The sequence below is a fragment of the Ammospiza nelsoni genome, chromosome 28, assembly GCF_027579445.1.
Source record: "Ammospiza nelsoni isolate bAmmNel1 chromosome 28, bAmmNel1.pri, whole genome shotgun sequence".
Lineage (NCBI taxonomy): Eukaryota > Metazoa > Chordata > Aves > Passeriformes > Passerellidae > Ammospiza > Ammospiza nelsoni.
Genome location: NC_080660.1, coordinates 1,331,080 through 1,356,734, shown reverse-complemented (window position 1 = coordinate 1,356,734; position 25,655 = coordinate 1,331,080). Strand labels below are relative to the sequence as shown.

The 25,655-nt window shown below is 50.7% G+C and overlaps 1 protein-coding gene across 2 annotated transcripts; it reads right to left on the bottom strand.

Annotated features, from left to right (window-relative positions):
* Positions 1-262: 262 nt before the first annotated feature.
* On the bottom strand, positions 263-24,162 carry OTUD7B (OTU deubiquitinase 7B). 2 transcript variants are annotated; one of them, XM_059490274.1, is made up of 12 exons: positions 23,981-24,162; positions 16,591-16,713; positions 15,721-15,891; positions 14,409-14,627; positions 10,028-10,129; positions 9,495-9,622; positions 8,571-8,683; positions 6,532-6,659; positions 5,779-5,928; positions 5,244-5,358; positions 4,550-4,634; positions 263-3,999 (listed from the first exon to the last, which is right to left on the bottom strand). In XM_059490274.1, exons 2-12 carry the CDS (start codon positions 16,661-16,663, stop codon positions 2,707-2,709), a joined length of 2,577 nt encoding a protein of 858 aa, XP_059346257.1. In that variant the 5' UTR covers positions 16,664-16,713; positions 23,981-24,162; the 3' UTR covers positions 263-2,706. The 2 variants fall into 2 exon arrangements, with proteins under 2 accessions (XP_059346257.1, XP_059346258.1); XM_059490275.1 differs by lacking the exon at positions 23,981-24,162 and adding an exon at positions 23,451-23,676.
* Between the last annotated feature and the right edge of the window lie 1,493 nt (positions 24,163-25,655).

Here is a 25,655-nt window from a genome sequence, read left to right as displayed (position 1 = left end):
TGATTTTGTCCTGAGCCTCAGGTACCACAGGGAGCCTTGGGATGCAGGTGGGGAAAAGAGCAGCAAGGACAGACAGAAACAGGGAGGGAGGGAGGGGTGTCTGAGGCTGTTCTTTTTTAAATGAAAGCCAAGAATTAGTAGCAAAATGGAATCACACAATAAATAATATAAATAATAACCCCCAAATCCCCAAAGAATTGGATGGAGAAGGGGATGAGGAGCAGCCCCAGGAGGGGACTGGGGATGAAGGAGCCTCAGGTGCATCAGCTGAAGGTTTTTATTGTCAATGAGTCTGTGGTGCCACAACGAGGCCACAGGTACAGCCCAAGTGCAACGCTCTGGCCCTGTTCACCAGGAGGCCAAATATCACCAATTAATCTGGAATTAATTAAAAAAAAAAAAAAAAAAGGAGTTTTTTTGTGAATAAACCACTGCAGAATTAATTCAGGTCACTCGGTGTCGCATTAGTGAGACCCAAAGCTGCCCCGGCCTCCTCTGCCGAGGGTGAATCTCATTTAATAAAATCAAATCAAATCTCATGAACGGGTTTTACACACGCTGAAAGACAAAGTTTTCCTCCACCAGGATCAATTGGAATTCCAACCACACCAGTTAAGTGCACTTAGTTTCACCTTGGGGTCACACCACAGTCTCCCCATGGAAAAATCCCTCCTGGAGGCAGGTTTGGTGCTTCTCCTGCAGTTTTGGGGTTTTCCTTCCAGCACTGCAGCTTTTCCTACAGGTTTTTTGCCTTCTCCCCATCCCCACCCAATCCAGCCTCCACTGGGATGGAGCTCCCCAAAAAGGAGAGAAATTCCCCCAAAACCTGAGTGCTGAAGCATCACCTCCCCCTGCCCTCCTGTGTCCTGGGGCATCCCTGCTCCAGAGGACATTCCCAACACCAGAACAAAGCTGCTGCTCCAATCTGGGGAAAAATAAACATCAGAACGTGGAATTTAAACCAAGAGCCCGTAAATAGTGAAGGGTTTGGGTTGGGTTTTAACCAAAACAGCTTCAAATTTGGGGTGAACCAAATAGGGGCAGAGCTGGTGCTGTTTAAGCAGCACTGCACGGCCCTGCCTGGGGTTGAAGTCCATTGGAATTCCTGCATTTTGAGGGAGAAATGTGGAATTTGTTCCCAGGTAAGAGGAGCCAGCTGGAGTGGGTGTCACACCCTCCCCTTCCCACAGCTTCAGCCACGCTCGGGGATTTTATAAAACCAGGGAAAACAACTCAACACTGGAATCAAACCATCCCTGGGCTGTCTGAAATTTGGATTTGAAAATCTGCAGACAAGGAGCTTTGCTGGCTGGACTCAGAGTGTTGGGATCCCACCAGGAAAGGCCCAATTTGGGGGCATTTAGGTGTAGGAAAGGCCTTAACTCTGGGGTTTTAGGTCTAAATGAACATTTTTAGGGCCAAGTGTAAGGCGTGGGGTGATGCCCCGAGCTCACTTCCAGCTCCTCTTCCTCATCCTTTCTCCAGGCAATGGCCATGGGCAGGAAGGGGTTGCATAGTTTGATTCCTTCTGGAAAATCAACCCAAAAATAGAAAGGAGGGAATGTTGTAAAGCTCTGGCTGAAGGATACAACTCCTGTTTTATTTCCACGTGGTAGGAAATGCTGCACCTCGCTCCGTGCAGGACCAGGTTTGGGAGCTGCAGTTACCAAAGAAACCCCAAGGAATTCTGTGCAAACATCGCAGTGCTAAAGTGAATCCCACCCTGGGAGCCAGGGGGCCGGGATGGGGTCAGGAACAACACGTGGGAGGAGGATTTTACCTTCTTGTTCTGCTTTTTTAGCCCTGTTATCAAAAAATATGGATTAATTCCGCAGCCTAAAGGTCAGTTGGTGGCTCAGCACAACGGAGCCGAGTTAATCAGGATCAGAGGTAGTACAGAGTAGCTGTGCTCAAGTAGGAGTTACATGGGGCTGGGGGTGCTCTGGGACCCCTTTCCAGTGGCTTTTCCTGGGGGATTTGCCCCAGGCTCACTGGGAATTCCTGGCAGGATCTCCTGTGGGCTGGGGGTTCTGCACAGGAAGAGAAACCTCCAATCCCTTGAGCTCTGGGAGTCCCCCCCTGCCTCAGGAAGAGTTTAAAAAGAACATTTTAAAACCAGAGTTCAGCTCATGGGGAGGAGAGGAGGGGACAGAGCCCTGAGCCTGTCCTGGTGCTCAGAATCATCCAGGACTGGGTGGGGGGCGTCCAAGCCACCTCACCTCATCAAAGTCCAACTCCAACGCGGTGTCGCTCAGTACCAGCAAGAAGAAATACAGAATAAAACCAGTGTTAAAAAATTCCATTAAAAGGTTTTGTGACTCTCAAAATGGGGCATTTCTGCTCCGTCCCAGGTGGTCAGGAAGTGGGAAGGACCTGGGGGGAGCTGCTCCCCCTGCCCACTCCCAAAGCTTTGGTCTGGTTTATTGAGTTTTTGAGGAAATTCTCCCCCTTCACCCTGTGCTCCGAGCCGAGCAGCCCCCCTGGGAATCCTTCTCCTCCCCTGCAGGGGCTCCAGGAAATCAGGGGCTGCTTTCCCCCTTCTCTCCCTCCTGCACCCATCAATGCCACCAGCCCATCCCAGCAGGCCCAACGCCGCTCCCACCTCCTGCAGAGCGCGAGAGGAGCGTGGCTGGGTGTAAGAAACCAAACTGGATCTCTGTTATTGCATCCCCCACGTGCCAGGGGTCCGGCGTGCACAGGGGCAGCTCAGAACCTGTGCACCAGCGCCTCCCTCTCCCTGCGCCGCAGCTCCTCCTTGTAACAGCACGAGCAGAAATTCCCGGTCTCTGGGTGTCCGTAAAAGCTGCAGTTGGGCTGTTTGCACTTGGTCTGCTGGATGTTGTAGAGGCCTTGGCTTCTCGTTTTCTCCGCCGTTCCTCCCTGCTCCTGCTCCAGGAGCTCCCGGCAGCCGTTGCTGTGCGGGGGCAGGAGGCAGCCGGAGCCCTCGCGCTCCGCGGGGAACGGAGCCTGGCTCTCCGTGTCCGTGGGGGAGAAGCGGCCCAGGTGGGCAGGCCCGGGCGGGCAGGGGCCCAGCCGGCCCTGGTGGTGCCGGGGCAGGGTGGCATAGGGGGGGAGGCTCCCGCAGGGCCCCCCCGCCAGCTGCCGCCGGCCCTCGGGACACGCGGGTGGGTGCAGCCCCTCGGCGCTGCCCATAGAGGGCCTGGGGAAGGTGAAAACGCCGGAATAGCCGGCTGGAAAAGCAGCGAGTTTAGCACCCACGGCCGGCTCCAGGGGCTGAGGGGGGTAGCTGGGGGGCGGCTGGCAGAACACGGGGCCTGGCATCGCCTCCTCGCTCCGCTGGGCACCCACCTCCCCTTCCGGCCTCTTGGCCGGGGCGGCGCCGCCCAGCGCCTTCTTCTCGGCCTCCTTCTGCCTCTGCTCTGCCAGGAACCGCTCCTCAGCGTCCAGGAGGTACCTCTGGATCATCTCCTCCTGGAACTGGTGCCGGGTGCTGGTTTTGAGGTGGCTGGCGAAGATGAACTTGCGCTCGCCCTGCATGGCGGCGCGCAGGATGCTCAGGCTCAGCCGAACGTCGCTGCTGTACTTGGAGGGATCCGAGGGCTTCTCCGGGGCTGCTTTACCTGCACCAGGCTTCTCTGCAGGAGCCGAATCTCCAGGGGAACACTCCTCCTTGCTGTCCTTCCGTGCCTTCAGGGATCCTTTCTTCTTCTTCTCCAGGGTGTCTCCCTGCCCGTTGCTCACGCCGCCCTTGACGCCTTTGCTGTGCATCAGGCCCCCCATGTTCTTTTTTAGTTTGCTGCCCAGAGTCTTCCCGAAGCTTCCCAGCTTGTTGGCTACCGAGTCTGCTCGTTTTTTATCCTTCTCCTTCTCCTTTTCCCTCTCTTTCTTTGGTTTCTCCCTGTCCTTGGCTGCCCTGGTGCCCCCGTTGCTGGCAGAGCTGCTGCACACCGACTCCTTGTCCGACTCGCCCGACTCCGCTGCCGAGCGAGCGTCATCGCCCGCCGAGGCCGTGGGGGACTCTGGCTGAGCCAGGGGCGCCTGGGGAGGGAGGAGAGACAAAAATCAGAGTCTAGAAACCCCTCAGGTAAGGATTTCCAGGTGGAAGGTGAAGGAAAGGAGGTGGTGTGGCTTGGAACGCTGAGAAAGGCGTGTCATCACCGCATCCTGCACATCCCTAAACGTCCCCGTGGCACCTTCCCAGCCTGAGATAGTCCAGGATCTTATGATTCTATTCTGTGATTCTCTGATACCTCCACTTGCAAATCCAGGGAGATTTCAGGTGCAAATCCAGGGAGGAGGAGGGTGAGATTGTCCCAGTCTCGAGGTGGCCATAAACCAACAGCTCCCATTTGTTTGGAGCTTGGGACGTCCCTGAGGGGCTTCTGGGTCATGTAAAGGCTGAAAATGGACACGGAAAGTTCTGGGGAAAGGTGCCCACATGCAAAACTGAGTCACTTCCTGCTCTCTGGCAGAATCAGCCACAGTTCCTGTGGGCACAGAGCCCCCAGGTAAAGCCCACAACAGCTTTCCTGCAGAGAGGAGGGGTTGAATAATTCATAGGTAAAGAAGATCCCCCTGGTCCCTTTACCTGCATGTCACAAGGCAACGTGATCCATCTGACATTCATGTAGCTGTGCAGCAGGTGCAGTTTGGCTTCCAGTGACAGGGTCACGCTGGCATTGGAGGGGGGCAAAGCCACAGGTCAGAGCCATTTCCCACCTGGAAACATCTCCCCCCATATCTACATTGTTCCCTGTGTTGTGTATTTAAATGGGTGTTTTCCAAGGGTACAAAAGGGATAATTGTGAAGTTTTCCTTTCAATGAGAACCCAAAGGGAGAAATCAAATTCCTCAGTCTTGGAATCAAAACGTTTCTGCCTCAGCCATAGGGAGTGCTGGGACTAAACCATGGTGAGATCTGCCCAAAGCCTCACCCAGACCAGGCATGATCTGGTGGCCACCACCCTCCCCATTCCAGGGACCCATAACACAAGGATTTGATGGCAAATGGAAAAATTTGTGCACATTTTTTATGCTGCTATCACAGGAGATCCTCCCCTGCTGTTGATGCCTTGAGCTACCCCCAGCCCAGAGCTCCAGGACCTGGAGCATCATCACTGAGATGTGGGAGCAAAGGTTGTGAGATGTCACAGCCCCACCCAAATCACATCAAAACGAAGGAAAAGCTGAACAGTGCCATTCCCTGGGCACAGCTTTCACCCAGCACAAGAAAACCCAGCTGGTTTTTCATCTGTGACCTCTCTGCTCTGCACATCACCAACCTGGCCAGCTTGACATTGTCACTGTCATCCTTCCCCCACTGCCACTCCTTGCCCGGGTCCACGGCGAAGTGCACGGGGAGCAGTTTGTGCTCAGAGTCCGTCAGGGGGATCACAGCTGCCAGAAACAGGACAGAAATGTCACAGAAATGTCACAGAAATGTCACACTGACAGCCCAGGAGGACAAATATTGCACACCTGGAGCCAGCCCTGAGCACGGCACCCACCAGGAGCATTTCTGTCACCTCTGATGGCAAATCCCAGTGCTGGGATCGTGGAATTCTGAGCACCTGAACCTCACAGGGAAGAGTTTCTCCACCATTTCCCATCCACCTCTGCCCTGTGTCAGTGGGAATCCACTCCCCTTGTCCCAAGTCCCCTCCAGCTCCTGGAGCCCCTTTGGGCACTGCAAGAGCTCCAAGGTCAGGTCATTGTTGGTTTTCTGGGCTGACATTGATGGGTCCTGGTCAGCTCTTCCTCCCCAGCACTCCCAAATCTTCCTCCTCCTCAGTTTCTCACCTGAATCCCATCACTCACCTTGATCTTTTGTGTTTTCCTTCTGCTCCATGGAGACCAGGGCAGAAAAATGAGCTTGGTCATAAGCCAGGACCAGAGGGGACCGGTGGCATTTGTTGGCTGGGACTTCCAGGGGCAGATAAATCCCTCCAAAGGGAATTGGGGCAAATGCTGGCAACAATTGAGAGTGGTTAGTTGTGATCACAGGTTCAAGAGTTCAGAGTTGTTTGTGCTGCAGCTGCTCCAGAATGAGCCCTTTGCCTCAATGGAGGGCTCACCTGCAATTATCTCTCATCTCAGGGGACATTAAACAAAACCACAACCCAAAATAGATGTTTATTTTACATCAGGAGGATTTCAAATGTAGAATGAACTGGTATTTTCTAGAAAAAGCCTTCCTCTTCACTCCCCCACAAGACAAACTTTGCCTACAGAAGGATGGAAATTGATAAACCTGACAGGGAACTGAAGGTGATGGTGGAAAATCCAACACTCAGGGAATGGAGGAAAATCCACCACCAGGGAATGGAATTTCTCATCCCCAGATGTGTGTGTAGAGGTAAAAAAAGAAACAAACCTCCTGTGATGCTCTTATAGCAGCAGAAATTGGGTTTGGGAGCCAAATCTGACCTGGCCCCTCACCTGCAGAGGTCAATTTTCCCCCTGCACCATTCCCAACTCCAAATGCAGCTTTGAGAGCAGAAAGGCTCCAGAAAGGGTGGAAAGGAAAAGTGGAGAGCTCAGAGAGGCTTTGGGAAGAGAGGAAGGTCTCACCTTCACCACCTGAGTCCCTCAGCATCGTGTCTGCCACCACCACAATGGGTCTCTTCAGCACGTGGGCCAGCACAAAGACGTGGAACTCCTCCAGGCTCTCATACACGGGCTCCTCTGAGCTCTCCACCCTGGGCAAAGGAGAAGCTGAATGTCATCCCTTGGGGAGTTTGGATATTCAAACATTTGCTTTGGAACACCAGCAGGAGGTTTCACAGCCAGCAGAGGCTGAGCTCAGCACTGATCTGAGGGTTTAGGTGTGGATTCCCAAAATGTCCTGCTCCAAAACAAGGGTTTGTGCCCAAGGAATGCCCAGCTGCTGCCTGGCATGGCTGGGAGTCCCTTATCTAAAGATAAGGATGGCTGTGGCTGGGAAGTGTCCTTGAAACAGAAGGGAGATGGCAAAAATTCTCAGCTCTGAGTTATTCTGATTTCAGAGTGAGAAGCAGAAGGAAACAAAAGGAAGCACAAAGAAGGACAAGGAAAAACACAAGGAAGCAGAAGGGAGCAGAAGGAAGCAGAAGGGAGCACAAGGAAACACAAGGAAACAAACAAAAGGAAGCAAAAGGAAAACACAAGGAAAACATAAGGAAACACAAGGAAAACACAAGGAAACAAACACAAGGAAGCACAAGGAAAACACAAAGAAACACAAGGAAAATATTTATTCCCTGCCCAATCCATATCCTACCCCACAGAAGAAGCCCCAAAATCCTTTCCTGGGACGCTCCATGTGCCTGGTGCTGCCTCAGGATCTTTGTCCTTCCCCTGAAACCCAACCAGCCCAAACCAGAGCTGCTGCCCTGCCCTGGGGCACCCTGAGAGCTGAGCCCTGAGGGGATTTACTCCCTGTTGTAGGTGTAATTCACTCCCTGTTGTACCCTGGGTGTAATTCACTCCCTGTTGTACCCCAGGTGTAATTCACTCCCTGTTGTAGGTGTAATTCACTCCCTGTTGTACCCCAGGTGTAATTCACTCCCTGTTGTACCCCGGGTGTAATTCACTCCCTGTTGTACCCTGGGTGTAATTCACTCCCTGTTGTACCCCGGGTGTAATTCACTCCCTGTTGTAGGTGTAATTCACTCCCTGTTGTACCCCAGGTGTAATTCACTCCCTGTTGTAGGTGTAATTCACTCCCTGTTGTAGGTGTAATTCACTCCCTGTTGTACCCCAGGTGTAATTCACTCCCTGTTGTAGGTGTAATTCACTCCGTGTTGCAGGTGTAATTCACTCCCTGTTGTACCCCAGGTGTAATTCACTCCCTGTTGCAGGTATAATTCACTCCCTGTTGTACCCCGGGTGTAATTCACTCCCTGTTGTACCCCAGGTGTAATTCACTCCCTGTTGTAGGTGTAATTCACTCCCTGTTGTACCCCAGGTGTAATTCACTCCCTGTTGTAGGTGTAATTCACTCCCTGTTGTACCCCGGGTGTAATTCACTCCCTGTTGTAGGTGTAATTCACTCCCTGTTGTACCCTGGGTGTAATTCACTCCCTGTTGTACCCTGGGTGTAATTCACTCCCTGTTGTACCCCAGGTGTAATTCACTCCCTGTTGTAGGTGTAATTCACTCCCTGTTGTACCCCGGGTGTAATTCACTCCCTTTTGTAGGTGTAATTCACTCCCTGTTGTACCCCAGGTGTAATTCCCTCCCTGTTGTAGGTGTAATTCACTCCCTGTTGTACCCCAGGTGTAATTCACTCCCTGTTGTACCCCTGGGTGTAATTCACTCCCTGTTGTACCCCAGGTGTAATTCACTCCCTTTTGTAGGTGTAATTCACTCCCTGTTGTACCCCAGGTGTAATTCCCTCCCTGTTGTAGGTGTAATTCACTCCCTGTTGTACCCCAGGTGTAATTCACTCCCTGTTGTACCCCTGGGTGTAATTCACTCCCTGTTGTACCCCAGGTGTAATTCACTCCCTGTTGTAGGTGTAATTCACTCCCTGTTGTACCCCGGGTGTAATTCACTCCGTGTTGCAGGTGTAATTCACTCCCTGTTGTACCCCAGGTGTAATTCCCTCCCTGTTGTATCCCTGCCCGTACCCGCCGCAGCCGCCGCCGTTGGTGCCGTAGTGCACGCGGGGCTCGCTCGACGCCAGCTTGATCAGCTCATTCCACTCCTTCTGCCACTCCTCCTCTGTGTAAACCAGGCCAGACTGAAAAAGGGCAAAAAGAACCCAAAATCATCCAGGTAAAGCTCTCCCAGTTACTCCAGAGGGGGTTTGTACCCACAGCACAACTTTCCTCTGTGGGTTATACAAAAATAATCAACACATTCTGCACCATGGCCTCAAAAACGCTTCCCAATATTCATCCAAATTTCCCCTCTCCATTTAAATCCATTCCCCTTGTGCCATCACTTGTCCCATGTAGGAATGTGCTCTCTGGTGATGGAGTGACAAAACTATCTTTTTTTGTCTCTTTAAAAAGGAAAAAATCCAGAAGTTTCTCTCTTCAATTAGGGAAAAAGACCTCATAAGACTTGGGGGACTCAAGGATGGCTAATTAGACAAAAAAGTCTTGCCTAAGCAATTCACTAGAAAAAGAAGTGAACGAAAAAAAAAATTGATTTTGTGAGGTGTTTTACCAGGAGCAGGAACCTCTTGCATTTGGCTTGATTTTTTTCTCTGTAAAGAGTTTTGTTATTTTGCCTTTTATTAAAACTTGTTATTTTGCCTTTTAATAAAACTTTTCTGTTTCCACCACTACCACAGAAGCCATCCTGTTAATTTTACGCCTTCTAAGGTAGCTGAGCTATCTTGGTGTGATATAAATCTCCAAAAGTTTATAAGACCTGGCTCAAGGAGATCATTTATCAATCCCAAGACCCTTTAATTTTGCTGCAGCTCTGAGTGCAGGACACCCCTCAGCACAGCCCAGCCCAAAATTCCAGACTGGCACCTCCCAGAGGCACAGGAAGTTTTCCCAGGATGGCAAAAAGGGCCCAAACCATCACTCAGCTCCCACCTCCTTGTTCTGCTGGGTCTGCTGCCAGCGCCAGCGGCGCCTCAGCGCCTCCCGCTCCGCTCCCTTGTCCATCAGGGTGTGCAGGGACTTCCTCAGCATCAGATCCCGGTCGTGGAAGCCCCACATTCCTGCAGGGAGAAGGAGCAGGAGGGTCAGGAGGAGCTGCTGTGACTCCCCGAGCCACTGCAGGGAAGGGGCTGCTCCATCGTCCCACACTTCCTTCAGGGAAACTCGCACAGATCAGAATTACACACAAATAACAGCCAGGATTTCCACCCAGAGCGTTTCTCCTCTATTTGTTTTTCACTCACATCTTTTATTTCCCTCCTCACAGCCCACTCCTTCCTTTATTTCCTTTGCAGTAGTTATTGTATCAGAGGGGGAGAAGGATTTGAGAAGCAGCTGCAGCCCCTTCCCTTGAACCACAGCCAGGAGCAGCAGCATCCAGAATGGCTCCTGCCCCCAAAGGAGCATGGTGGGCTCTTCCCCAGGGATTTGGGGGCTGTTTTCTTGTGGATAAACCCAAATCTTACCCAGGGAGGCAGCGTGGAGCAAACAATTCCCATCTCCAGTGGTGGCCAGGGGCAGCAGGCGCTGGCAGCTCGGATCCACCGTCACCCACCAGTTGAGACGTCCTGGGGACAATTGGGAGAGTGAGAAACCATGGGATGGGACTGGGGGGCTCTGGGGGCACTGCAGGATGTGGTTTCAGCCCTTCTGGAACAAAAAACAGCTGAACAAGCAGTTTAGAGAGGGTGGAAGGAGCATCTGGGCAGGTGGGAAGGTTCAGACCCAGCCCAGGACTGGGTGGGGAAGAGTCAGGACAAAGCAGCAAAAAGAGGAGATTGGAGCTGCAAAACTCCCTGAGGATGCCAGGAAAAGACTGGGCTGGATTTGGGGCAGAATTACACACAAACAGGAGCCAGGAATTCCACCCAGAGCAGCTCTCCTCTATCTGTTTTCCCCCACACCCCTTATTTCCCTCCCCACGGGTTGAAAATGCCTCCAGGAGCACCCAGCACAAACAATTTCTCCAGGGAAAATCAGCCTTTTGCTGCTTGCTGGAACCAAATCCCTCCAGTTTCAAGTCTCTCATGGCCACATTTCCCTGCTCACTGGTTTTTAGGCAGAATATTCCAGGATTTCTGCTGATCCCAGCAGCTTTCCTGCTGCAAATGCAAACTGACAGCGCTTCAGACTGGGAGTTTTGGGTCACTGTGGTGATTCAAGTCAAGAGCAGCTAAAAATAGAAGGTTGGAAGAAATGCCCAGTGTGGCTGAAGATTCAGCCCTTCCCAAGGGAGTGAGGCTGGGCTGGATCAGGACTTTGAACCCCCTGAGTCTGAGTCTGTGTCTTGCCCTGCCCTCAACATCCCTCCTTGGCTGCCATATTTTCCAGGGCTTTTTGGATCATGTGCAACAGGCAGGTTTTTGGCTGGATGAAGCTGTTTAGGCTCCCAAGTTGTATTTCAATTGCTCCTACAGGAAACCAGCCCTTTTCCTTTCATTTTCAGAGCCCCTCCTTCTTCTGGAGCACGATCCCTGCTGGGGATGCCAGTGCAGAGCCATGGGATTGCTGGGAATGCTCTGTACAACCCCAGGGAGAGGAACTAAAGGCAGAAAACAGAGGTTAAAGCATCCCCAACCACCAGAAATGCTCTGTGCATGTGTGCCTGGTGCTTGGGAGGCTGTGCAAGCCCCAGGCTGAGGGGACACACCTTGCAGAGGCATTTCTGTGCCCGAGTGTTTGCCTGACTGTGGTTACGCAAGAGAAATGGGCTCCAAAGGAACCCACGCCCAAGCCAGCGCTCCTGCCAGGGTCTGGCTCCTCCTGGAAAGGCCAAGAGGCTGCCCAGGAGTGGTGAAAACAATTTCAGAGCCCAGGAGATTCCTCTGGCTGCCCTGGAGGAGTCCAGACCCCGGGAAGGGGCTCAGAGACCTTGGCACAGAGTGAAAGACACCAAAAGCACCTGAGCCTTTGATTTTAACCATGGAAAAAACAATTACCAACTTTGTGTGAGCCACAAGAGTCTGAGTAGAACGTTAGGGGATTTATCACAGGGTGAAAATGTAGAATTTTGGGGTTTTAGAATGGGGGTTCAGGAGGCAGGATGGAGGGATTTAGGTGGAAATTCCTCTGATTTCCTTGGAGGACTCAAGACCCTGGCAGGGAGCTCAGAGACCTTGGCACAGAGTCAAAAACACCTTTGCCTTCCATTTTAACCCATGGAGAAAATTACCAACTTTGTGTGAAGATTTACAAGCCACAAGAGTTGAAGTAAAATGATAGTTAGTTTGTCAAAAAGTGGAAAAATAGAATTTTGGGGGTTTTAGAATGGGGGTTCAGGAGGCAGAATGGAGGGATTTGGATGTGCCTTGTCCTTCCTCTTTCTTCTTCTTGTCCTCCATCTTCTGGGTGATGGTGGCACTTTTGGATTGGTTTAGAGTAGAAGTTCACTGTCTAACATAGGTGATAGGTACTGGAAAATGTATTAGTTGGATAGATAATTGGAAAATTATTGTAAATAAAATTCAGGTAGTTTTTAGTATAAAAAGATAACACCACCCAAAGGCAGTCAGTGTGCTGGACAGATCTCAGCAGGGCAGAAAAAGAATGAAATAAAATAAAAATAAACAACTTTGAGAAGCTCAGCTGAGGGATCCTGACTCCTTCTTTGATTACAGGGCTGGGAAAAAGAGATTTTTCAACACCTTGGGGTCATCTCAACCGTAGAGACTCCAAGAGCTGCCCAGAATGTTGAAAACAACACATTTCTCTGTGTGTGTGGTTCTTAACCAGCCCTGAGAGCTCTGCAGGGAAACCAAGTGGATTTAGGAGCCTGAGGGATCTTTTCAGAATGGTCATGGCAGCAACAGATTTTCTGCACAGAGGAAAAGTCCATTGGCACCCAGAGGATCCCTCAGCTCCCAGCACCATGAGCCTGTTTTATCCCACAGGGTGTTGGGGGAAATCCCATTTTATTTTCCACCAGGAGCCACCTGAAGAGGTGACAGCAACGGGAGGAACTGATGGCCCCACCCAGGCTGGAAGGAGGATTGCTTCATCCAAACCAGACATGAGGATTTGCCTCATCCAAACCATAAATGGCTTCCCCAAGGCTACCAGGAATGCACAGGGAGTGTCCCAGGGACTGCTCCAAGGGATCAGCATCTTTCAGTTCTTTGTGATTTTTATCCCCAAATATCCCCAGGTGAGGCACCATGGACTGACTGCTCCTCCCTGTGTGACACAAACAAACCCAGCTGCAAATCCCCAGCTCAGAGCAAAGCCTGAGTCCTGATCCACAGGGGTTTGTGTCAAACCAAGGCTCCACTCAGGGCAGAGACCTTTCCAAACCACTCCAATCACATCCAGAGCATTCCCAGAGGATCTCATTGAAGTTTTCAGCCACTTTGGAAGTGCTCACTCTGCCACAATGGTGTAACAGGAGCTCTGAATATGTGGGGAAGGGGATCTGAATATTTATTGGGCTGTAAAATGTATTTCCTTAACCCCCTGAGGATGCTGTGTGCTAAATTAATATTGGGAGTCCCTGCAGATCACAGCACCATGCTCAAAACCCTACTTGGAATATTTCATAGCTGCACTACAGCCCTTTGTTACAGACAAAACACTCATTTATAGCAACCCACAGACACTCAAATCTCCAAAGACATTTTCTAAAACTCAGAATTTCTAAATTCCTCCCCATTAACAGCATCCCAGCACACCTGGCAGTGCCCCCAGCCCACAGACGAAGCACCCAGCAAGCCCCAGCCCCAGATTTGATTTGTGCAGGGACAGAGGAAGCCAAGCCTGCTCTGCTGGGGTGAGATCTGGGGTTGATCTGCAGCAGCAGCTCTGCTGTCACCTCCCAGCACCACCCTGTAATGGGATCGCTGGGATCAGGTGCTCATTCCCAAAACATGAGAATATTTCTTACAGCAACTCCTGAGCAGCACAGGGAGAAGTTGTGCCCTCAGTGTCTGTTATCCCCAAGGATAATGTGTTTTCTGCTATGTGCAGCAGCACAGAAACAGCAGGAGTGGAAATGGAAACCCTCCTGAGATCCCTCACAGGAACCTTCCTGGTGCCAGGGATGGGATTTTCCCTGCCAGCACAAATGTCCCCTCATTCCCTCATTTACAGACCCCTGGATGTCCCCTCATTCCCTCATTTACAGACCCCTGGATGTCCCCTCATTCCTTTCTCTAGTCTTTAGTATAGTTTCAATATGACATGATATGATATTATATGATGTAATATGATATAATGTAATGCAATATAATGTAATATAATTAATATAATGAAACATAATATAAATTATAATATAATATATGATGTAATGTAATGTAATGTATTATGATATAATACTATATATAAAATATGATATAATGTAATATAATATATATTATATTCTATAGATAAGAGATAATATAATATAATGTAATGTAATATATATTATATGATATGATATGATATAATATAATATAATATAATATAATATAATATAATATAATATAATAATATATAATGTAATATAATGTAATGTAATGTAATATAATATAATATAATATAATATAATATCATATAATATAATATAATATAATATAATATAATGTAATATGCAATATAATGTAATATAATGTAATGTAATATATATAATATAATATAATATAATATAATATAATATAATATAATATAATATAATATAATATAATATAATATAATATAATATAATATAATATAATATAATATAATGTAATAATAAATCAGTCTTTTAGGAACACAGAGTCAGATTCATCATTTCCTCCTGCCATGGGGGACCCAGAAAACACGCCAGGGTGGTGCCCAGACAATGCCCCAGCCCAGGGTACCCCCGTGGGTGGCAGTGCCCCTGTCCCCAGCACTCACCAGCCTGCTCCAGCGCCACCAGCATGGACTGCTCGATGAGATCCCTCTCGATGAAGCTGCGGAACTCCTCGGAGTACACGGTGAGGTCGGGCAGCTGGAAGGTGCAGATGGGCATCTCCAGCGGGTGCTCGCTGCTGCTGCCGTTGCTGGAGACGTGGGAGCGGGCCAGGGACACGATGGTGGAGCTGGCGTGGGAGATGCCCCGGGACAGGCGCTTCTCTGGGGGAGAGCAGGGGGAACAACAGCAAAGTGGGGCAGGAGCCTGTGACAAAGCCAGCCTTTGTCCCTTTAAAAAGGAAAGAAACCCCCAAGTTTCTCTCCTCCATTAGGTGAAAAAGGCACCTCATAGGCCTGGAGGACTTCACCTCAAAGCCATTAGTTTCTTTGTTGACTTCTTTTTCTAGTAAATTGCCACTTTTGTGAGGTGTTTTACCAGGAGCCTGGAGAAGAGGAGGCTCAGAGGTGACCTTATTGCTCTCTACACCTTCCTGAAGAGAGGCTGTAGACAGGTGGGGTTGGTCTCTTCCATCAGTTTTCCCCATTTTCCCCATTTTCCCCCATTCCAGGGCAGCACTGACAGAACCAGAGTACACAGTCTCAAGCTACTGCAGGGATGGTACAGGTTGGGTATTAGGAAAAAATTTTTCACCAAAAGAATAATAAAGTACTGGAATGCTCTTCCCAGGGAGGTGTAGAATCACCATCTCTGGATGTGTTTAAATAAACACTGGACATGGTGCTACAGCCTGGTTGAGGTGTGAGGGCATAGGTTGGATGATGATCTTAGAGGTCTCTCCCAACCTCATCATTCTGTGATTTTGAACCTCAGAGAAAGGAAAAAGAATTCTTATCATTTGCTGTGCCTGTGTTTGTACAAAAGTAGAATGCTTGGGACAAAAGCTCTGTGAGAAACATTTGAAGGAGCTGGGGCTGTTCAGCCTGGAGAACAGGAGGTTTAGAGGTGACCTTATTGCTCTCTACACCTTCCTGAAGGGAGGCTGCAGACAGGTGAGGTCAGTCTCTGACAGAACCAGAGGACACAGCCTCAAGGTACCTCAGGGAAGGTACAGGTTGGATATTAGGAAAAAAATTTTTCACCAAAAGAATAACAAAGTACTGGAATGCTCCTCCCAGGGAGGTGTAGAACCACCATCTCTGGATGTGTTTAAAAAGACTGGTTCTACAGTCTGGTTAAGGTTTTAGGGCAGAGGATGGATGATGATCTTAGAGGTCTCTCCCACCCTCATCACCCTGTGATTCTGTGCTCTGACAGGACACTGCCCAGCCCAGGACACCCCTCCAGGACACTGACCTTGCACCAGGTCATCCTGGCGCTGCAGGGGGGGCCTCCCTGGCCGTGCCAGCTCCCTCTCGGGGGGCCGGCAGCCCCGGCCCTCGTTGAAGGGGTGCGGGAGGTTCCCGGCGTGCACCTGCCGCAGCTGCTCGAAGTCGCTCAGCGCCGCGCTCAGGTCCCAGTTCTTGCCTGCACGGGGACGTGGAGACTCAGTTTTTCCTGTTTTCCCCATTCCAGGTGTGGAAGCTGAGGAATTTTCCCCATTTTTTGCATTTTTCCCCACTCCAGGTGGTGGAAGCTGAGGAATTTTCCCCATTTTTTCCATAATTATTCCCATTTTCCCCACTTTTTTCCCATAATTATTCCCATCCCAGGTGGTGGAAGCTAGGGAATTATTCCCATTTTCCCCACTTTTTTCCCATAATTATTCCCATCCCAGGTGGTGGAAGCTAGGGAATTATTCCCATTTTCCCCACTTTTTTCCCATAATTATTCCCATCCCAGGTGGTGGAAGCTAGGGAATTATTCCCATTTTCCCCATTTTCCCTGGAATTATTCCCATTTTTCCCCATTCCAGGTGGTGGAAGCTGAGGAGCTAGCACAGAAGGGGAACGCCGCATTCCTACGCCCCAGGAATTTTCCCCATTTTTCCTGGAATTATTCCCATTTTCCCCATTCCAGCTGGTGGAAGCTGAGGAATTTTCCCCATTTTCCCCCATTTTTCCTGGAATTATCCCCATTCCAGGTGAAGCAGCACCACTCACCCTCACCCACCACAGAAACTGAGACATTCCCTGAACATCTGTGCTGGAAACCATTCCAGCCCCAGCTCCCTCCCCTTTTCCCTCCCACCCTGGGCATTCCCATGATGATTCCAGTTTTCCATACCTTCAAGGAGGTCTCTGGCCAGCCCTGGCTCTGCCCCCGTTGAGCGAACAAAGTCGGACAGGACGATGTCCATAGCCAAGGCCAGAGGGGTCAGCGGCACCCGATCGGCTCCTGGGCATCAACCTGGGCATGGAGAGCACCAAGAGCACCCCTGGACTTCACATCCCCAGCTGGGAATCAGCTGAGGGGTCAATGAACCCTCCCCCAAAAATTCAATGTGCTCCAGGTTCACTCCTGGGCAGCACAATGTTCATTTGGCTATAACCAGCAACAGAAAAATTGGGAAAATTCATGAGCTAAACCAATCTCATCTCAAAGGTGGTGGAGCTTTTCTTTCCAAATTAGGAATAAATTATATAATAAATATAATTTATTATATATACATATAATACATATAATAATATGTAATACATAATATGTAATATGTCATATATAATATATAATATGTAATATAATATATATAATATGTCATACATAATATATAATGTCATATATAATATATAATATATATTATATAATATATAATGTATAATACATAATTTATAATATATACTATATACTATATACTATATACTATATACTATATACTATATTATATATTATATATTATATATTATATATTATATATTATATATAATACATTATATATAATATATAATGCATTATATTATGTATAATATACAATGCATTATATATAATATATAATACATTATACATTATATATAAAATACATAATATATTATATATAATACATTATACATTATATAGATAATATAATGTATTGTTATTGTATACTATATAATTTATTATATAATATATTGTATATATAATTATCATTTATTATATATTCATATAATAAATGAATTTTTGGGAGCAATGAGAAAGCAGAGAGTTTCTCTTGTGCATTTACAGGAGTAAATCCCGGCCCCATCCCACTCCAAGCACCCCAGATGTGAGGCAGGGAAAAGGAAATTCAGGATAAAATGCTAGAATTAGGAGATTCTAAGGAAAATATATTTTAAAAAGCCCCTTTCAGACAAAAATCCAAACTGAACAATCCCAATTGCTCTGGCAGACAAAATCAATGTCCAGACAGAGCTCCTTTCCACTCCAGAACTCCTTTGACTCCTGAACCCTTCCCAGAGGGGACCAAAACCTCAGATTTATTCTGTAATTTTGGTTTATTCAATTGGTTTATTTGATTTATTCTGTAAATCTGGATTTTGTTGGGTTCTGAAGGCGTGTGCTCCTGCCATGCCTCCAAATCCTGATTTTCTGCATTCCTGGGGCAGAGAGGGAAAGGAAGAGCAGCCTCATCCGTGGGAGTCCCCATGGGCAAAGTGGAATTTGCTGTTGTTAAAAGGCTGGGATAAAAACTCTGCCATCAAGGAATAGGAAAGAATGGGAATAAAATTTATGCTGAGCTGAAAATCTGGAAGGGGAAAATCTGGGAAGGCTGGGAGAGGGAGGTGCTGGGGTATGAGGTGGGAGAGGAAATTTCAGGATTGTGGAATTTAGAGCAAATTTCAGGATTGTGTGGAATACAAACAAACCTGGTTGTTTTCCTGGTGCCTGAGAAATAAAATCTCTTTTTCAGGATTATCCCTACAGACATGCAAACCTTCCCCTGGTACCTTAAAATATTTTTTTCCAAGATTATCCTTAAAGGTGGGTGAAATTCCCTATCAGCACAACTCCCCACAAGCATCCAGACTTTAACCTGGAATTTCTTGCTGGAGAAACACCTTTCCCACAATGGAGTTGTTAAATTCCTCCTCCCAGAAGCGATGCCAAAGCCCAGCACATTCCTGGAGCAGGATTTGGCAGCAATTCCTGCTCTTACTCCACCAATTTAGGGAAGATCCCTAATTAGGAGCTGCACTTTTGGATCCTCTAATCGCTGGCAGGAGCAGCTCCAGGAGGAGATAACGGGAGAAGCTTCCTCCAGGTGGGTGTGGAATTCCAATGCAAATGAAAACTCAGCAGAGCTTTGGGGAGGGAACAAGCAGCACATGCCACCCCCTCCTGCACTGCATTCCAAACTCCCTCGTGCACAAAAATGCCAGGGAAAACACAGATGGAAAACTCTGGGTCCAGCTGGGAGCTGAAGGATTGTTGGGGATTTATTGAGGGGTTGCACGGAGAGATGTCCCCACCCCAGATTTATTTATTGATTATTTCCTTTCCCTGTGGAAGGGAAATGCTCCCTGCTCTTGCCTCCTTCCAGAACAGGTGGGAAATGAGCCCAGGGAGGAAATAAAAAACCCCAGAAGATTCACAAATCCATTCCCCAGCCATGGGGCAGGAGCTGAGCACACCCCAAATCCCCCAGGAGGGCATGGGGGTGATTCAAGGTGAGTGTTCCACATTCCAACCAGAAATGGGTGGAAAAAACTGTATTTAGGACTAAATTCAGTTGTTGCTGTGATCCCAACAGCTCTTTGCAGTTTTTTTTAGGAAATGTTTAACAAATATCCTCACACTTGCAGAGGGTCTGAGCACAGAAATGCTCCTGATGGGAATGAGCAGTGATCACTGGGAGCAGGAGGAGCTGGAGCTTCAAGCAAACAGAATTCCATGGTCACACGCCCATGGGAACCCAGAGAAAACCTCATTTCCCAGTGCCAGGGGATCCACCCAACGCTGACACCAACCCTCAGCCTCCCAGCAGAGCAATCTGCCCAGTTCCACCCTTGGGGATGGGGCAAAGCTGGGCTTGGTCCTTGCTGGCAGCATGGAAATCCTTCCTGAAGGGAATTCAGACCTTTCACATCAAATGTCCATCCAAAATAAGGGGAAAGCCATAAAACCTCCTGGAGCCTCCTCTCTCTTGCTGCTTGCAGCCTCTCCCAGGGCAACTCCAACTCCTTCAATTCACCAGGGGCATGTGGAGCATCCTGGTTCCTCAAGACCCCAACACCATCAGAAAAATCAGCAAACTGAGGGAGGAATTCCAGACAAAAGGTCCAAAATCTCAATGTCTCTCAGCTCCATCCTGGTGGGAAATCAACCATGGGGAACACTGAATTTAAACAGCTCACCAGAACCGAGCGTGGAGCAGCAAAACTGGATCCATTTAAATTCCCAAACTGTAATTTCCGGGGCTTTAATTCCCTTATTTTGTTAGATTTCAACACGCTGCAGAAAGAGAAAATAATTCTCTTTGTCAGGGCCAAATCCTGACCCAAGGTCAGCCACGACCTGTGGCTCCAGTGTGTTTATAAAACACTTCCAGAAATATTTCAGGAGCAGCAAAGCCCGACGTGTCTGCCCCGGATCTGGCACGTGATGTTTTGCTGAGGGCAGGAACTGAGCTGGGAGCCAGGACTGCACTGCCAGGGCTCTGCTCCTCGTCCCAACCCCACAGGGACACGAGGGACACCAAAGCTGACCCTCAGGGAGCTGCAGGTGAGGCAGGAGGTGCCCAAATCCATGGGAAATTTAATCCTGTCAAACCCACACGGATGTGTTCACTCCCACCAGCAGGGAGCTGCAGAACAGTGGGAATCCAGCACAAATCAAACTCCTGAACTCCAAATCCTCCAAAATCCTGAAATTTGGCAGCACTCAAGGCTAAGCAGGGGGGTCCTGAGGGGATCTGCAGGTGGGACATGGGAGCAGCTCCAATCTGAGACTGTGAGAAAAATGAGCTTCTCCATGAGCTCTGAGTGAGCATGGCCTGATGCTCCTGAAGGCTTCCTGATGCTCCTGAAGGCTTCCTGATGCTCCTGAAGGCTTCCTGGTGCTCCTGAAGGCTTCCTGATGGTCCTCAAGGCTTCCTGATGCTCCTGAAGGCTTCCTGATGCTCCTGAAGGTTTCCTGATGCTCCTGAAGGCTTCCTGGTGCTCCTGAAGGTTTCCTGATGCTCCTCAAGGCTTCCTGGTGCTCCTGAAGGTTTCCTGATGCTCCTCAAGGCTTCCTGGTGCTTCTCAAAGATGTTTCCTGATGTTCCTGAAAGAGGTTTCCTGATGCTCCTCAGGGAGCTTTCCTGATGTTCCTCAAGCAGCTTTCCTGATGCTCCTGAAGGCTTCCTGGTGCTCCTCAAAGAGGTTTCCTGATGTTCCTGAAGGTTTCCTGATGCCCCTCAAGGAGATATCCTGATACACAATGAGGTTTCCTGATGCTCCTGAAGGTTTCCTGATGCTTCTCAACGAGGTTTCTGATGCTTCTCAAAGATGTTTCCTGATGTTCCTGAAAGAGGTTTCCTGATGCTCCTCAAGGAGCTTTCCTGATGTTCCTCAAGGAGCTTTCCTGATGCTCCTGAAGGTTTCCTGATGCTTCTCAAGGAGGTTTCCTGATGCTCCTCAAAGAGGTTTCTGATGCTTCTCAAAGATGTTTCCTGATGTTCCTCAAGGAGGTTTCCTGATGCTCCTCAAGGAGTTTTCCTGATGCTCCTGAAGGTTTCCTGATGCTCCTCAAGGAGGTTTCCTGATGCTCCTCAAGGAGTTTTCCTGATGCTCCTGAAGGTTTCCTGATGCTTCTCAAGGAGGTTTCCTGATGCTCCTCAAAGAGGTTTCTGATGCTTCTCAAAGATGTTTCCTGATGCTCCTCAAGGAGCTTTCCTGATGTTCCTCAAGGAGGTTTCCTGATGCTCCTCAAGGAGTTTTCCTGATGCTCCTGAAGGTTTCCTGATGCTCCTCAAGGAGGTTTCCTGATGCTCCTCAAGGAGGTTTCCTGATGTTCCTGAAAGAGGTTTCCTGATGCTCCTCAAGGAGCTTTCCTGATGTTCCTCAAGGAGGTTTCCTGATGCTCCTCAAGGAGGTTTCTGGCTTCCTCCCCACCCCACATCCCTGTCCTGGCCCTGCAGGTTATCTAACAGCACCAGGATTAGCAGCACCTGTCCTGACCTGACACCTGTGCTGTGTCACTAAGCTCCAGCTGCAAGGGCTGGGTGGGACACACACCCTGCAGCTCCTGGCTCCTCCAGGATGGGAATCAACCCAGACCATCATCATCATCAACAAAAATCCAGTTATTCCTGATAAAACCGAACATGCAGGACACCCTTGGAGTGCTGGGTGGGACACACACCATGTCTGTCTCTTACAGGATGGGAATCGATCCAGATCCTCCTCATCATCATCAACAAAAAAAAAAGTTATTCCTGATAAATAACAGGACACCCTGTTACTTATCAGATGCAGGACATCCTTGGAGCTGTGAGTGCAGAATGGAGCCAGCCTGGCAGGGAAGAGCAGGAATTTTGGGGAACACACAACACAGGCAGCTGTGGCAGCGACTGAGGAATTTTCCCCCACTTTTTCCTGGAATTATTCCCATTTTTCCCCATTCCAGGCGCTGGATGTGGCTCTGTGGCTGCACCTCATGCTTGGTAGGAACAGCCCACCAAGATTTCCCATTCTGGGAACTTCTGACAAAGTTTTAGCACAGTCCAAAAGGAGAGCACATAATCCTCATAAATTATTGCTCCAGTAGGGAAAAGGGCTCCTAAAAAAGGGGGCTAAAAGGGATCCTAAAGGGGGCTAAAAGGGATCCTAAAGGGGGCTAAAAGGGCACCTAAAGGGGGCTAAAAGGGCACCTAAAGGGGGCTAAAAGGGATCCTAAAGGGGGCTAAAAGGGCACCTAAAGGGGGCTAAAAGGGATCCTAAAGGGGGCTAAAAGGGATCCTACAACCACCCTGGTGCTCAGGAGTTGGAGTGAAATTATGGAAATCATCCCAATTTTATGAAGTTTCAGTGCTTCAATGAACAGCTTTATCCTGTTTTTATTTCCAGAGTTCCAGCTGCTTCCCAGTGCTGCAGACACAGCTGGGCTCCTCCCAACTCCCAGCTCATCCTGAACCTTGGGCTGAAGAACACACCAGAACCTTCCACTTTGATCTCCAAGATAAAAGCCCAATAAATCTCCAGCAGCAGCTCCAGCAAATCCAGGCTCTGCCCCACCATCATCATCATCATCATCATCATCCTCCTGGTTATCAACTGCTCCCAAAATGACAGCATTCTCTAATCTCTAATGACAGCACTGACAACAAACTCAGTTCTCGCAGTGTCTGCACCAAAGAAATTCCCTTTGAGCCAAGCTCTCCCTAAACCAGGCCATGATTATTTGCAGCCTGAGCTGGGCCTGGCACACGCTGTCCTTGCCTGGATCCCAGGGGAGGCTCCAAATGTCCCCTCTGCAATCGAGGCCAGGGCAGCTCCACCACCAATTCTGCTCATTTGATCCCCAAATGTTTCAACCCAGCGCTGCTCCTGCCAGGATAATCCATTTTCAGCCCTTTGCAGGGATGAGTTTAGGGTGGAACTCGGGACTGGGAGAGCTGAAGTGCCAATTGAGGGCCAGAGCATCTCCCAGAGACAGCAGAGCCACATCCTGGCACGGAGTAGCACAGATTCACCACCAACACCAGCAGAAAATTAAATATATTCCAATAAAAATACTGAAGAGCGGAGTCCTGAATTTTGAAGCAGTTTGGGCACCCAGCTCCTTTTCCCATCCCCAGTTGGGATTTGGATGCTCCTGCCCACACCGGGGGCTGCCAAGGCTGAAGCAGGCACAGGGGATGCCTGGATCCACAGGTGGCCACTCCAGGAGTTCCTTTAGCACAGAACCATCTTTAAGTAGTTTTAAAATCCCATTTTCCAAAAAAAAAAAAAAACCAAAAAAAAACCAAACAACTCAGCATGGACGTGTGCTGGGTCAGGAAGATAAAACCCAGCGGTGTCAGCGATTCACAGCGAAGAATCCCGGCTGGAAGTTTGGACTTTGCAGCTCCGTGGCTTTCAGGAACCGGGAGATTCCCGGTCCCGAGCACCAATTTCACAGCCAGGAAAGCCCCGCAGCATTCCCGGTGCACCGGGACCCAACACAACCCCCGGGAGGCTCCGTTCTCCTACCGGGAGTGAGGTTCCCGGAGCTGGGGACGGTCCGGGGCTGTGGCCGGGAATGAACCAAAGGAGAAATAAAAACCCCCGAACTCCCTCTCCTCACTCCGGGGCTGGTTCTCAGCTCCTGTTTCGCTCCACAACGGAGCCACCCCAGCCTGGACCGGGCAGCCGCGCGGAAATCCCGGTGTTCCCGGGAGAAAACAACCACCAAGAGGAGAATTATTCGGGACGGGAGCAGGAAAATGCCGCTCCCCGAGGAGCCCCGGCGGTGAAGCCCGGGGGATCCGCACCGGCAGCGGCCCCGCAGGCCCCCGGGCTGAGCAGGGACCCGCAGCCGGCACCCGCACCCCGCAACCCACCCCGGTACCGCGGGACAACCTCCGGGAGCGGCCCCGGGAGCCGCAGCCCGGCAGCGACCCCGGGAGCCGCCCCCGCCGCCCCCTCAGGCCGCGCCGTGACCCCGCGGGCGCCGCCGACGCCGCCCCGAGGCCCGGCCCCGCCAAAACTTTCCCGAGGCCGAGCGGGGGCCCCGCCGTTACCTCCGAGAGGCTCCATGGGTGGCCCGGAGCGGCCCGGCCCGGAGCGGCCCCGGGGCCCTCCCGCCGTCGTCGCCGCCGCCGCCGCTGAGGCCGCTCCCGGGGCGGGGGGGGACGGACAGAGCGGGGGGGGAAGGCGGAACGGAACGCGCCACCCGGAACGCGCCGCCACCCCCGTTCCCGCCCGGAACGCTTTGGCGGGCGCACGCGGCCCTGCGGGCAGGGGCCAATGGCGGCGCAGGGCCGGGCCAGGCCACGCCCACCTCGGGAGCGGGGGGAGCAGAGCGCCCCCTGGCGGCGGAACGGGGGGGGGGGGCGGCACCGGGATCCCCCCGGGACCACCGGGAGGGCGCGGGACACCGGGGGGGCACCGGCACCACCGGGAGGGGCCTGGGACCACCGGGAGGGGGCTGAGACCCGCTGTGTGCGGTCTGAGAGCCTCGGGGGAGGCCCGGGATCCCCGAGAGGGGCCTGAGACCCCCGTGAGGGGCCCGTGACCCCCATGAGCGGCCTGAGACCCCCGTGAGGGGCCCGTGACCCCCATGAGCGGCCTGAGACCCCTGTGAGGGGCCTGTGACCCCCATGAGGGGTTTGAGATCCCCGGGAGGGGGCTGGGACCGCCATGAGGGGCCTGAGTCCCCTGTGAGGAACCTGAGACCCCCATGAGGAGCCTGAGACCCTCGTGAGGGGCCCGTGACCCCGTGTTTGCAGCCTGAGACTCCCTGTACGGAGTCCGAGACGCTGCTGAGGGCTTGAAACCCCTGTATGGAGTCAGTCACACCTTGATGGAGCCTGAGAGCCCATGTAAGGGTTCAGTAAGGGCCTGAGACCGTGAGGGGTGTCCCCTTCTGTGGGGTCAGTAGCCCCAGAGCGAGGCCCTGGAGGGTGAGGGGTCAGCACCCGTTCCCTGAGCCTGATTGCCACTGGGGATCCTTTCCTTAGTATGGAAAGATTGCTGTTCCTTGCTCATGGCATGGGAACAGTGTGGAGTGGGGCAGCAGCCCCAGATGGCCCCACATTCCCTGGGACATTCCTTGTGACCTTCCCTGTGGCATTCCCTGTGACATTCCCTGTGCTGAGAGCCTGAAATTCCCTGTGGCATTCCCTGGGACATTCCCTGGGACATTCCCTGTGCTGAGGGCCTGAAATTCCCTGTGACATTCCCTGGGACATTCCCTGGGACATTCCCCGTTCCAAGGGCCCCACATCCCTGTGCCATTCCCTGTGCCGAGAGCTCCACATTCCCTGTGCCATTCTCTGTCCCTATGGCATTCCCTGTGCCATTCCCTGTGCCAAGGACCCCACATTCCCTATGACATTCCCCATGCCAAGGGCTCCATATCCCTGTGACAATTCCTGTGCCATCCCCTGTGCCATTCCCTGTCCCTATGGCATTCCCTGTGCCCCAGGTGGGCCAGGCCCTGTTCTGCAGCAGTGGCCAGCGGGGGCTGCAGGGGCTGGTGACAAACAGGCCACGTCATGCCCCCAGCTCAGCTGATCCTGATTCTGAATCCATTCTTTGTGTCCTGCCAGGAACCTGCCCTTGTTTGTGTCCTGCACAAAGGGATTGTTTGTGTGGCTGGGCAGGGAAATGTCCAGCACAGAGAGGACAGGCCCGGGGTTTGTCCCTGCTGGCTGCACAGTTTGTCCTCACAGCGGGTCCTGCCTCATGTCTCTG

What these genes read in the sequence shown, in the direction of transcription:
- OTUD7B (XM_059490274.1), bottom strand. Translation starts at nt 16,663, where the DNA reads ATGGACATCGTCCTGTCCGACTTTGTTCGCTCAACGGGGGCAGAGCCA. An exon ending in GACAATGTCAAGCTGGCCAG is followed by an intron (nt 4,635 to 5,243) that starts GTTGGTGATGTG and finishes CTCCAATGCCAG; the next exon opens with CGTGACCCTGTCACTGGAAG. An exon ending in CGTTGCCTTGTGACATGCAG is followed by an intron (nt 4,000 to 4,549) that starts GTAAAGGGACCA and finishes CTCCCTCCCCAG; the next exon opens with GCGCCCCTGGCTCAGCCAGA.